Genomic DNA, 13,322 nt, shown 5'->3' on the forward strand with positions numbered 1-13,322 from the left:
CCGAGTAGGCGCTGCGGGCTAAAGGAAGTTTGCACGAGGCCCGGTGTCAACTTTGGAGCAGCTTTTGTGTCCGAGCGTGGTTTTTTTTTAAGTTTGAAAAAAAAGTTAACCTCGCCGCGCTTGGACTGATCGAGTTCGAACCACGTGGTCTTGGCCATAATGAATTCCTACATGGCACGCGTTTTATTTACGTATAGGACAATGTGGATAAGCTTCATGATTAAACTTGATTATTGTGTGTTTATATAGATGAGTAACACACCCGGGTTAATTTTCAGATATTCCCTTTTTTTATGTCTGCATATGTTTCAATCCATTAGTTTCCCTTTCCTTGCCGAGATCCCCTCTCCCAGACTTTCTGGATTTGGGCCATCCAGGAGAGAAAGTGAGGGCGGATGCGGGGGCTCAGACCATCCAGGAGAGAAAGTGAGGGCGGATGCGGGGGCTCAGACCATCCAGGAGAGAAAGTGAGGGCGGATGCGGGGGCTCAGACCATCCAGGAGAGAAAGTGAGGGCGGATGCGGGGGCTCAGACCATCCAGGAGAGAAAGTGAGGGCGGATGCGGGAGCTCAGACCCTGCCTCTCGATGCTTTACTGACGATCGCCGACTTGGGCTGTCGTTGATTTGAATGGCTCGGTTAACGCAACAAGCGCGTTGCAAAAACAGAGGCAAGCACAACATTTGAAGCTTGGAACAGAGTTGCAAAAGTTGGGCAGGATGCACCGTTTAATTTCAGCTTTGTGGACCACGGCGTTATACAATGTCCAGCCTGTTGGGTGAAGGTTACCCCCCCCCCTACTCCGTGTTAGCGAAACAATCTGGGAGGCATTTGATCTCTGCAGATCGTGGAGCATCGATCTGCACTCTGAATTTGGAGGCTACTACACTCTCAAGGGGGAAGGTTGCCAAACTTGGCTGGAAAATGGCTAGGGACCAACTTTGCAAAAGTCTGAAAAATAATTTAGCCGAAATTGGTGACCCAACCCAAAGTGTCTCCATATCGCAATCTACAAAATAGTATTTATATCGCAATCTGTAATTTTATAATCGGTATATCGTTGGTGAAAGGGGGTGGTGGTGAGGTTACAGAGTGGTGGCAGAGTGGTGAGCACACTGCGCTATGAACCCATTGAGCTGTATTCAATGTCCAGCCAACGGGTAACACGAGTGGGCAAGTTGATACCTGAATCTGTGCCTCTTTCACCAACTCGCACTGACCGGCAGGGTGACGGATGGTTGAAGCAAACCACGTGGTTGACACGGCGTGGGGAGGCCTTCATCCAGCAGTGGATTGACAAAAGGGCTTGCGTAGTATTATAGTTGTATCGTTGTAAAGGTGACGGATGTGTGACGTCACCTGAGAGAATACGTTTCTTTCGGTTTAATACGTCGAAGGCTTTCGCGACCAATGTTTTTAACCATAGAGGTTTTTTTTTAGGGGCGGTTAGATCGCGTAATTATAGATGTGTCTTTAAACCCGCCACCGCCCAACAAAGCCAATTAGTTTAGTTTCTTACGTGAACACAACATGACAATTCGTCACTAGTACAGCAACACCGGTTGTGCATTGCAGAGTAAACCCACAACATTTACAATTCAAGTGCGACGGAAGAAAACAAGCGGCAGCATATACAAGCACGGTGTACATGCATGTTGTATGTTGGTTACCCTATGAATAACCCAACCGGTAATGGGTATCCATTGTAATTTATATGCACACATTGACCCCTCCCCTCTGGTCTTCGCATCTGATTGGCTTGCAAGTGACGCCATCACATCTATGCCTCTATTTAAGAAGGAAACGGATTTCTCCACAACTCTGGCTGCCGCCTGATGATGCTAGTTGCAATTACCGGCGAAACGTCGCACTCGAATTGTAAGCGTTGTGGGTTTACTCTCCAACACACCGGTGAGCTGCACTTGTAACGAATTGGCACGCTTCGTTTACACGACATACTACTAATTGGCTGTGTCGGGTGGTGACGGATATAACGACACATTCGTATTTTACGTGATCTAACCCAAAAACACTCTTATGGAAGTTTCTTTCAACTGCCAGAATGAATCAGCGTAATCTGTAAATTTACCACTGTTAAGATAACTTTACCTTATCGTGTTACCAAATTATGTATTAATAGAGTTCACTTTACAGATGCGAGTATGGTTTAATATGTGTACGTGTGTTAATGCTTCCGAATCACATGCACTTTAAATATGTGCGCATATTTACGCGTTTGCCACTTTAAGGATTTGTTTTTTTTATTATAATAGTCGGGGTATCCAGTGAAACTGAAACGCTTTGATTTTAATGTGAAAACAGAAGTGCCAATTTGGAGGTCACTTCAATGCTCCTTGGAATGATTAATTAGATCATTAATTTATTTTCTGATTTACAACGTCAGCCTCGTAAAACATGGCGGCCATCACGTCCCCATGATTCATCCGCGCACGACACGGCTGAGCAGCACTGGCATTTCGACAGAACACACACAAACACACACACCCATTATATACGCCTGTGACCAAGGCCACCCAGAACGCTCCACGATATCGCAAGCTAAGCAGGCGCGAGCCTGAACAATGGCTTCAATGTGTGACCAGCGTGCTCGCATCGCAGGAGTTATAGGCTGCTGTGGGCAGCAGCAGCAGAGGGCAGTGCAAACATATTCATGGTTCCTCAATCCTCCCACCTTAAACACCCCGGCGTGGTGAAGCATCCATACTCTTTGGTTCTTTCGGTAAAGTCACGTAGGTGAAAAAATATAATAGAAAATAATCAAATATAAATATAAATAAACAATAAGAATAAAATGTATGCTTCTTATTTTTTTATTTTTTATTACATTTTTTCACCTACGTGACTTTACCGAAATAACCAAAGAGTATGTATCTTTGCAGTCACGAAAACTTCAAATCTAGAATGGTGAAGTATCGTCAACATATATTCCTCAAGGCCAACAAATCGTGGTGAAGTTTCCCATCCAGCAGTGGACTGACACAACGGGGGGCTGTACGTATGTACTGTACCGTGCACTGGTCACTGGAAGTGGGGGGGGGTTGCCAGCTTTCTATCGGCTTTAGTGGCGCGCCCTTCCAAAATAACCACAGGCAATTTCCATTCTTAACGTTTCCATGTTTTCAAATCATCCACATCAATAACCTCCAGATTCAAACTTTCGTAAGCCTCCGTTCAGAAGTGAATGACTTTGTAACTTTTTGTATTTAAAGATTTTTGTTCAAGTAATGAAGATTTAATATTTTTTCTAACCAAATTTCAGCACCGTAAACCTAGACCATCATAATGTACATGAATCCCTCAGTCATTCACTCGTAGCCATCTGTACATATTACACAATGCGTACTGTCACCTTCATTCAGTTTAAAATGGCCACAGGTCAGAGGAGTTGAAACCCACGGGGACATTTTCCCCCACCCAGAATGACCCAAAGCAACATGGCCGACGAATGAGGGCACCAAGCCCCACTGAGTGTCAGCTCTCCCTCAGCGGGGTCATGCAATGGGGGCGTTTGACCTTTAGAGAGGGTTTTGGCCGCGTGCGAGAGGAAACCAGGGCGCCCGGAGAAAACCCACCGTCCGTACCACTCATCACTGCCATCTTCTGGCTACCTCACAGCACCACGGCCGAGAACATCTGACAAGTCCTGGTGGCCTCCCATACAATGCACTAGCCAAGCTCAATCCGGCATAGGTCGAGGCCTGACACAAGCTCGATTTGGCCAGCGACAAAACCACAATCGTAACCACTGCTGCCAGAGGGCACGGCTGTCGAGAATGTGCAGGTGGTACAATTGCACTGGGGCATATAGTGGACTCATGGGCACATTCGAGCATCAGACGTGCGCTACAAACGTCTGCCTGTTTTTCTTTCACTGTGCCCACACGTACATTACGCGTATGCACCCACACACGCTTGTATTGTTCATAATACTATTTGTAGCTTGAAAACAAATAGCGTTGGTCGGATGCATGCAATGTGATATCAAGTCTCAAATGTAGTGTTAGAATTCATATACAGCCCGTCACAGATTGTTTATTTTTCTTTTTTAAACCGTCGTTATGGAGAGACGTTTACTATTGTTAGCTTAATTTATACGAGCTAATTTGTGGATTTTTACTGATTTTTTAAAGCAGTTGCCCTGGTGTTGTGTCCTACCAAGGAACATTTCAGTAACTGGGTTTCCAATAAGCTGTGCGAACTTATTCGGCGTATTCCAGACAAGATTATTTAAATAAATTGAGTAAACTCATACGGGAATTGTTGGCCTTGAAGGACCACTTCCGACGTCATCTGTTTTGACAGTGATGTCATGATTGCAGCCGTCTGTGATTGGATGGAACTCATCCACGTGTATGTCATTTAAAATGTAAACCCATTCGCTGGGTGGGTCCTCGATCAATTTGAAATATAATACGCATTTTTTTTGGTTTGTCCTGCCTACAGGTAAGAATTATTTTTCAGATGGACAAGTACATTTTTATCCATCTCCATCCTATAAATGAGATTTCCCCCCCCCCCCCCCAAAAAAACTTGAATTTGAATAAACGGAACTTATGTGGAAAAACAAAGTGAATTGGAAACCCGGTAAATATTGCATGGTTTTATTCTCGTGAAGAGGTGTAACACGGTGTGCAATCTTTCTTATTGGGTTTGTACGTGAATACGTGGGCTTTTAAAGTACGTCAGTTGGCGACAATTTTGCCCGGCTTTTTTGACCGATGTGATGGATTGTATCGCACTTCTGCAATAATAATAATATTATCAATAATAATTAAAACACTAACTGTGACAATGTAACACGTGAAATTCGTCTTTTGTGTTTTTTTTTCTTGCACGGCACACAGTCTTAGATTGCAGGAGGAACTATGCATCCATTCGTCGATGTTATAATGTTACATTCGCGAGGCTCACGATGCATGCACTGAATCGCATTAGTAAACAAGCGATGTTGTTTTATTCATGAAGATCCCATTGTGAATAATACACGTCGACTAAAAGAAGTGCATTATAAAACAAAAAAGGCATAAATTCTAGATTTGAAGCTTTCGTGACTGCAAGGATTCATACTCTTAGTTCTTTCGGTAAAGTCACGTAGGTAAAAAATGAAATTAAAATTAATTTCATTTTTATTCATTTTAATTTCATTTTTTACCTACGTGACTTTACCGAAAGAACTAAGAGTATGAATCCTTGCAGTCACGAAAGCTTCAAATCTAGAATTGATACATTTTTTTGTTTTATAATGCACTTCATTTAGTCAACTAATAGTATAAAAAGGTATCGCTCGGCTTCGTGTCCATGAAACAATTATTGTCACTCGTAAGGAGGCTAACCAACAGCGAAACAAAGATTGTAATCAGCGAAGCAGAATAAACAATACAAACAAGACGGTGAACATAAAAAAATGTATTGATCGCGACCCCTTCGAGTCAAATTGCAAATTTCGAATGGCGACAGTTTAATTGAATTACCGAGGTGAAGGGGTTGTGGGGTGGTGCATCGTTGCACTTGCAGTTTTAAGTAACGAAGTTTGGCTATTTCACGTGTGTGTGTTTAACTTCTTTCGCGCCGTACATCGCCAACCGTGCTAATCGGAGGTGCGAGGGAAGAACAAACTAAACACAGAAAGCAGTTCGAAAGGAATTATTTTAAATCTAGATCATGTAAAAGTGTGAAAGCTCCCAGTGGCATCCTGATGCCGGAAGGAAGAGCGTTCCAGACGGCCGCAGAAGCGCATCTGAAATTGAGCGATGCAAGTGACCGTTTTTGTTTCACCGTTAACTTCTACTGCCACACGCGTACCACGTGACCCCCGCGTACGTCGGAACACATCGGTGCCATTGCGAGTATAATCTCCGCAAACAACGTACAATGTCAAGACTGAACGTACGTACAATGTCATTACATGCTGAGGTGCACATTTGATAGCTCTACGTACAATGCACCCAAGACTCGCGTGCCTTTTACAAATGGGTATTAATTACCAGATAGTGTTTTGAAATGGGACATTGCTTCTGTCGTGTTCACATGCCAATGCTGGAGACTTGAGAAACTTTATCTTCACAATTTACCAGGAGCGAATCGCACTTTTTTTTTTTTTAAAACTCCAGATTCCAGTGATCCAGTGATTTCACCTATGCCGGATCTGAGAAGCGAAGCCCGGTTAGATTGTACCGATAATAACCCCGGTTTACGTCAAGGATGCGTCCCGTAAATGCGCGACGACGTATATCGAAACGACGGTAAATCGAAGCGATGTACAGAGCAGTAGCAGGTGGTGGAGGCGAAGGCTGAGAGGCGACGGATCGCGAGAAAGGACGGACGATGCGACGCAAACCGGGTGGCATCGTTAATAAAGTGACGACGTATTTGCGAAACGTTAAAAATGGGGGGGGGGGGGGGGGAGGGGAAAGACGTAAAATTTAGGCGTTAGTGTACTCGGATGGAAGGCCGCAAAGTGGCCTGCCATCTGTTGTAGGCGTGGGGGGGCTGCAAGGTGGCCGGGAGACCGCAGTGCGCAGAGTGCGCCTACGTTCCCAGCTGTATTTGTAAGGTTACCTTTTTTTTTACAACTTTATGACCTCCTCTGCCATGGGGTTAGGGCAGTAGCATAACTAGCGTGGGGGCAGGGGGTTCCTTTCCACCTCCCCCCACGCCGTCACCGAGTGGCCAATGCTACGAGTTGGGGCCCCCTTGACTATCACCACGAGATATGCTTTCAACTGTAAAAAGACGGAGTTGCCCCTACAGCGTTAAATGTCCGAGACCGTGAGCGTGACGATGATGCGATTACGCAAGAGGAGGCACGATACGTAATAGCCTGGGTGCGAGACTAATAAAAAAACTGGGGGGCCCCACCTGACCGATTGCCCCCCCCCCCCTCCCCCCGAGCTGATAATGTCGTCACTATGCCACAGGGTTAGGGGTTGGGGCCATGCAAGGTGTCAGTCCGAATGCATGGGCAATCACAATCTGCATTCTCCATTGCTGCCGTAAGAAACACGGAGACCAAGGGGCCACGTGGACTGCAGCCCGCCCACCCGACCGTCTCGAACAGCAACGGGGAGGGACGACGAAATTCAAGATTCGGGTGATTAAAAAAAACATTTCCCCATTCAACTTTAATTTTGGGAAGTGCCGGCTTTAGTGGTGAGCGTGCTCCTCTTTGCCCTACGGACCCGGCCTCTTGGATCCGATCGCGACTAACGGCGAACGTCGACGGCGGGTGATATCTGAACTGGTTTCTCCTCTAGATCGACTCGGCCTTAACTCGAATGGTGTTCAGCCGCAGCGGCGTGTAAACGTCAGCTGTGGGGGGTGGTGGCCGGGCACGGTGCTGGCCACACGGCACCATTCATGCTGAGTCCCCGCCTACTGTGATTTACGTAAGCATGTTGAACTTCTTTCGCACCGTACACTGTAGCCAATTATCAAGGGGTTCGCTGGCAGCGTTTGCCCACAACCGGTCTAGACGGGGAGTGGAGGGGGCCGGAGGCGGGTGGATTTTTCTTTGTTTATTTTAAAAATGGGCGGATGCTGTGGCCTTCAAAACATTAATAGAAACACGGGCGACATTTGGCCTCGGAAATGCCCGGGCCATCTATCACATTGTCCCCTCGAATGGCTCGGAAAGGGCAGGGAGATAAGGGGGACCCCCCCCCCCCCCACAATATCGTCCGTCTCGGCTGCGTTTCCACAAGCCACGTCAATCAATGCGAGTCGCGTCCATCTCGGTCTCGAAGTTGGGGGTAACAGAGACCGAAGGGCCCCCCCCCCGACCCCCCATTTAAGTCGATGTCAACAACACTGCCCAAAGTGCATGCACACTGCCAACTGTTCACATATCAATCGTCGGTTGCTCCTATACAACACCGTCCATTGTTCATATACGCCGTCAGTTGATCATACATGGCACCATTGTTCATGTAGGACGCTACCCCATTGTTCATATACAGTACAATGTCTACTGTTCATGAATCCCATTGTTCATATTCATCATCAGTTGCTCATAAACTACACCACCCATTGTTCACATCCCACAATAACTATTGTTCATATACTGTCCATCAACCGTTGTTCATGTACAACGCCATTCATTGCTCATATACAACGGTCCATTATTCATGTACAACACCACCCATAGTTCATATACAACAAAGTGCATTGCTCATATACATCATCCATTGTCCATGTACACCATTGTTCATATACAACATTGTCCGTGTATACCATTGTTCATTGTCCATGTACACCATTGTTCATGTACACCACTGCCCATTGTTCATGTACACCATTGTTCATGTACACCACTGCCCATTGTTCATGTACACCATTGTTCATGTACACCACTGCCCATTGTCCATGTACATCGACCTGCACACCTCTGTCAGTCCACTGCTGTGAGGTCCTTCACCACGTGGTGCGGGTCTCGGGGGGCTACGCTTGACCATATTTCACCACGCTGGCGAGTGCGCGTTGATGAAGGCGAAGGGCGCATAGACACGGGGGGTAGTAGTGAGTAGGGAGTAACTGACGGTGGATTGCTGCTGTACTGCCCTCCGCTGACAACGCATCACCGCGGGCAGCCTATAGCACCTGTTTCGTGCACCGCGGTCGTCCCATCCAAGCACTTTGCAGGCTCAACCCCTGCGCGTTTGCCTCCCGAGATGTCACGAGATCGGACGCATTCCGGCCGACTTGTGTTCGTCCAAACACGAATGCGTTGCTGCTCGTACACTTCATCCTGTGTTCGTCGACAGCAACTGCGATGGTCACACGCAGTCGGCTCGCATCTCGCGTGGCCCCGCACTTGAACGTCACCTTCATTTGCCCAGCTGTGTAATGAATGGCCTGGCACGTGGGTGGGTGGGAGCTCAGCATGGCCCACGGATGAGAGATGAGAATGCTGCATCGGACGATTTCGGTCACCGCCGGCCTACGAGAGTCGCCTCGTGGCCACACAAGGCCGCTTACCACCGGGACGGAAAGGTTCAATTCCTTTTTTTTTGCCAAAAGCACACTGGGCTCCCACTGCGAGGCGGGCAATAAAAACAAATCGAGCTCGCAAGGCGATCCCACGCTTCGGAGTCATTGTGTTCATGAATCCCATTGTTACAGTTCCTATGGTCACTGTTTCATTGCTTTTATGGCTTTATTTTGGTGATTTTCGAAAAGTTTTTTGGTTTGGCCATGTTTGTTTGTTGTAGTACAGAGTTAGACTGACGGCCTTAATCTAAGTTGTCTTGTGGTTGTTGTTGTTGTTGTTTGACTTGCATCCCACTGGGATATTTGCACAGGGTTGGTGTACGGTGATTTTTCTGCAATATTTTGCTGTCTTTTCTTGGATTTTATTTTTGCACTCAGTCACATAGTCACTTTAAGATGTTTTCTTGTTCATGTTTTTGTTTTCTGTTTGTTGCGGTTGCACCCGATTCAAGAGCCGAATGTCTCACAGTGCTATACCTAATACATTAACTTGAACTTGTGTACCGACATCGGCGGCCTGCGTCGAGCTTCTAATTGCCAAGCGATCGTTTTTGTTCATCCGGTGCCGGTCGCGTGTTCAAATTATTTTATGACCGACAAACAGAAAGTCATCAAACGACAACGTGGATTCATTGACGCACTCGGCGGTGTCTCCTTCACTGCCTACGCACAAAAGCAATGGAGCAAATCGTTGGTGCTCAGATGCAGGGGGACATCTGTGCTCCCGCCGTCGTCAGCGGGATTTGATCTCTCAGAGTGGACGAGACGCGATCGAGATCAGAAGTGAACGGATGAGGAGGAAAGAAGGCGAGATTGGTACCCGTGTCGGACAAGCCGCTCGCTTGGCAGTCGCCTTGGATGGCTATAGGACCGTGTCAGGAGCAAACGGAAGCAAGGAGATTAACATGCAAACACCAGAGCCGGAGGCCGAGGAGATAGGAGCCAAGGCGATTCGAAGTGGTGAAACTAAATTGCGACCGACAGTGGAGTGGACGCGAAGACGATAGTCCACGACAGAACGACGAGTGGAGTCAGAGGAGGAGAAGGAGGAGACAGGGAGGTGGAGGAGTACGACACAGGGAGGAGGAAGAGGAGGAGGTGGACATAGAGGAGGATGATGAGTGGGGATTGGGGGGGGGCAGCAGTGGAATGCATACTCGTTGGTTCTTTCGGTAAAGTCACGTAGGTATAAAAAATAAAATAAATTAAATCACGACGTTTCGGGCGCAACACAAGCGTCCGTCATCAGCGCCCGAAACGTCGTGATTTATTGTATTTGTATACCTACGTGACTTTACCGAAAGAACCAAAGATGATGCATTCCTGCAGTCACGAAAGCTTCAAATCAACAGTGGAATGGCCTAGGAGATGATGGCGCAAGGCAGAAATGAGTGAAAAACGAGGACCAAGAACACAACCCCATAAGTGAGTGGTTGTGGTGTTGGTGGTGGTGGTGGGGGAACTTCAGGCAGAAGAAGCGTGCTGGGCCGCCTTGCTCACGCGCGCGCGCACGGCATCGAAGAGTCCGCACACCGCCGGCCATCACGACAGCTCCCTCCGCTCGCCGCCAGACCTCGCCCGGAGCCGAGGGCCCCTCTCGGCTGCCCAGCGGCCGCTCGCGTCGCTGTCCTCGTCGTAGTCGACGCCGCCGCCGCCTCTCGTGGCCACGCTACGCAGCAGCGATGTCATCTTGCGCGCGTAGTAGTCGCGGATGTTGACGCCGGGCACATCCTCTGCGCTCAAGCTCTGCTCGTCCGCCTGACGCACGGCGGCCTCCAGCGCCTTGTGCAGCTGATAGTACTTGGAGAACTTGTTGAAGATGATGGTGATGGGCAGCGCGACCACGAGGATGCCGCACACGATGCACGCGGTGCCCAGCATCTTGCCGAGCACCGTGATGGGGTACGTGTCCCCGTAGCCCACCGTGGTCATGCTGATGGTGGCCCACCACCAGCACATGGGGATGGTCTGCAGGCTGGATTCCTCCTCGTCCTTCTCCACGGAGTACACGAGCACGGAGAAGATGGAGATGCCGACCGAGAGGAAGAGGAGGAGGACCCCCACCTCCTCGTAGCTGTGTCTCAGAGTGGCGCCCAGCGAGCGGAGCCCCGTGGAGTGGCGAGCCAGCTTGAGGATGCGAAATATGCGCATCAGCCTGAGGATCTGCACCACACGCCCCACGTTCTGCAGCTCGGCGCCGCTCTCCATCAGCCGGTCGACCGCCAGCGTGACGAAGAAGGGCATCACGGACACGAAGTCGATGACGTTGAGCGGATTTCGTACGAACGCCTTCACGTCGGGCGCCGTGGCCAACCTCAGGAAGAACTCGACCGTGAACCAGGCGACGCACGCGCCCTCCACCAGCTCGAGGTTCGGGTCCTCCATCTCCTTGCCCTCGGCGTCGTGGCGTCGGAACTCGGGCACGCTGTGGACGCACAGGGTGGCGATGGAGACTAGCACCGCGGCGAGCGAGCACACGGCCACGAGCTTGGCGACGAGCGAGTGCGCGGGGTTCTCGAGCACGAGCCACAGCTCTCGACGGCACCGCGAGCAGCGGCCACCCTGGGCCGCCTCGGCCGGCGCCTCGTAGAGTAGGTTCTCGATGAAGGAGCGGTCCGAACTGTCGTCGCTGTGCCCGTCCCAGTCCTCGTCGTCGTCGTCGTCATTGTTGTAGTCGTCGCGGTCGTGCATGCGCTCCTGGAAGCGCAGGCTGCAGCACGAGTCGAGGAAGAGCCGGTGGATGCCCCAGTACTCCATCTCCTGGCTGAAGGAGATGGCGCACAGGTCGTCGGCCACGTGCAGCCGGCCCGTGTAGTAGAAGTTGACGATGCACGGGAACACGCACGGGTTGCGGTCGAAGTAGAACTCGCGCTCGGCCACGTCGTAGTCGTCGCACAGCTCCAGGATGGCTTCCTCCGAGTCGCAGCTCATCAGCCGGCCGAGTCTCGTGTGCGGGAACCGGCTCAGCGTGCCCGCCTCGAGGCGTCGCTTGAAGCCGCCCACGTTCACCGCGATGGAAGCGGCGGCTGCTGCGGCTGCAGAGCCAACGCTCTCGTCCACGCCTGTGCACTTGGAGCCGGTCCGCTGGAAGATTTGTCCGAAAACCATGGCGAGCGAGGGTGCTGGTGAGCGCTCGACTGCGGGGGTTGGGAGGGTGCCGAGTTCACGCCAAGCCGGGCTGCTCCTCGTGTTCGCAAGCACCGCGCACCGAGAGCCCGACGTGGCTTAGAAACGCAAGCCGGATGAGTTTAACAGAGGAGATGGATTTTGTTGATAAAAAAATTTAAACAATCCCCTATGATGACGCCAATTTTTTTTCGATCAAATTAGCAACTTTACATGGCAATACAAATATATCTTTAAAAGGCACGAAATTTAGCTTCTTTAAATCAAAGCTCATTTTGTACATGTATATACAACTCCAACGTACGATCATTTTAAACAAAGTGTACTTTTTGGCTTCCAAAGACGCTACCCCCCCCCCCCTCTGCAGGCGCTCAGAGGCGCGTCTCGCTCCTCCAGGCGCGTCGCCGTGTCCCTGCCACGGCGCGTGCAATGCGCGAGGTTCCCTCCTCCTCGAGTGAACGGACGTGCGGGGTAGCGACGGTAGCGTGGAGGAGGGAACGGAGAAACGGGGGGGGGGGTGGTGGTGGGTAGTGGGGGGGGGGGTAAGAAGGGAATCTCTCCTCTGCGCTCTCAACCCTCCGACGCGCGCTGCTGTGGTTGTCGTAAAGTAACGTGGCAAGGAGCAGTATATCCATCGTGGATGAGCGTCACCCTGCCATACCCCCCCCCCCCTTTCGCTTGAGATATTTTTGGCCTCCGCTCTGCGTCTTCGTGCTGTGCGTGGGCGAGCGGGCGAGAGCCGCTCTCCACTCGCACGGAAGGATTCCCCCCCCCCCATCCCCCCTCTGCATTCATTCACTCATCCGGGTGAAGTGACAGAGGTGGTGTTTTTTTTTGTCGCCGCCGACTGAAATATGCGGAGGGCGTCTGCATTATTATCCTGCACACACGCACGCAGGAGATGCGGCGGTGTGGTAAGCTATCGAGTGTGCAGGCGATGCAACTGCACCGATGTCTACGGGGACCCAAGGGGGGGAGGGGGGAGGGGCTCGCGCATGCGAGTGGGACGACACTCCACACTGCCCTCTCCTGGCCACCCCTCTCGGCTCCACTCCAACTTTAACCAGACCTCCTCGTGGTTACGAACGCAAGTTCCAACCGGGCAAGATCTTCGCGTCAATTGATCGCAGGCGCGCATTCCCGAGGCATCGACTGCTTTATTAAAAGTATTCTCGCACTCGCAATCCGCGC

The 13,322-nt window shown here is 50.2% G+C and overlaps 1 protein-coding gene across 1 annotated transcript; it reads right to left on the bottom strand.

The window, feature by feature from the left end:
• Window positions 1-10,536: 10,536 nt before the first annotated feature.
• LOC144718017 (delayed-rectifier potassium channel regulatory subunit KCNS3-like) lies at window positions 10,537-12,153 on the bottom strand. Its single transcript, XM_078593876.1, has one exon. It carries the CDS (start codon window positions 12,111-12,113, stop codon window positions 10,548-10,550), a length of 1,566 nt encoding a protein of 521 aa, XP_078450002.1. The 5' UTR covers window positions 12,114-12,153; the 3' UTR covers window positions 10,537-10,547.
• Between the last annotated feature and the right edge of the window lie 1,169 nt (window positions 12,154-13,322).

Source organism: Lampetra planeri, chromosome 4 (genome assembly GCF_965212315.1).
Source record: "Lampetra planeri chromosome 4, kcLamPlan1.2.h2, whole genome shotgun sequence".
In the NCBI taxonomy this organism is placed as follows: Eukaryota; Metazoa; Chordata; class Hyperoartia; order Petromyzontiformes; family Petromyzontidae; genus Lampetra; species Lampetra planeri.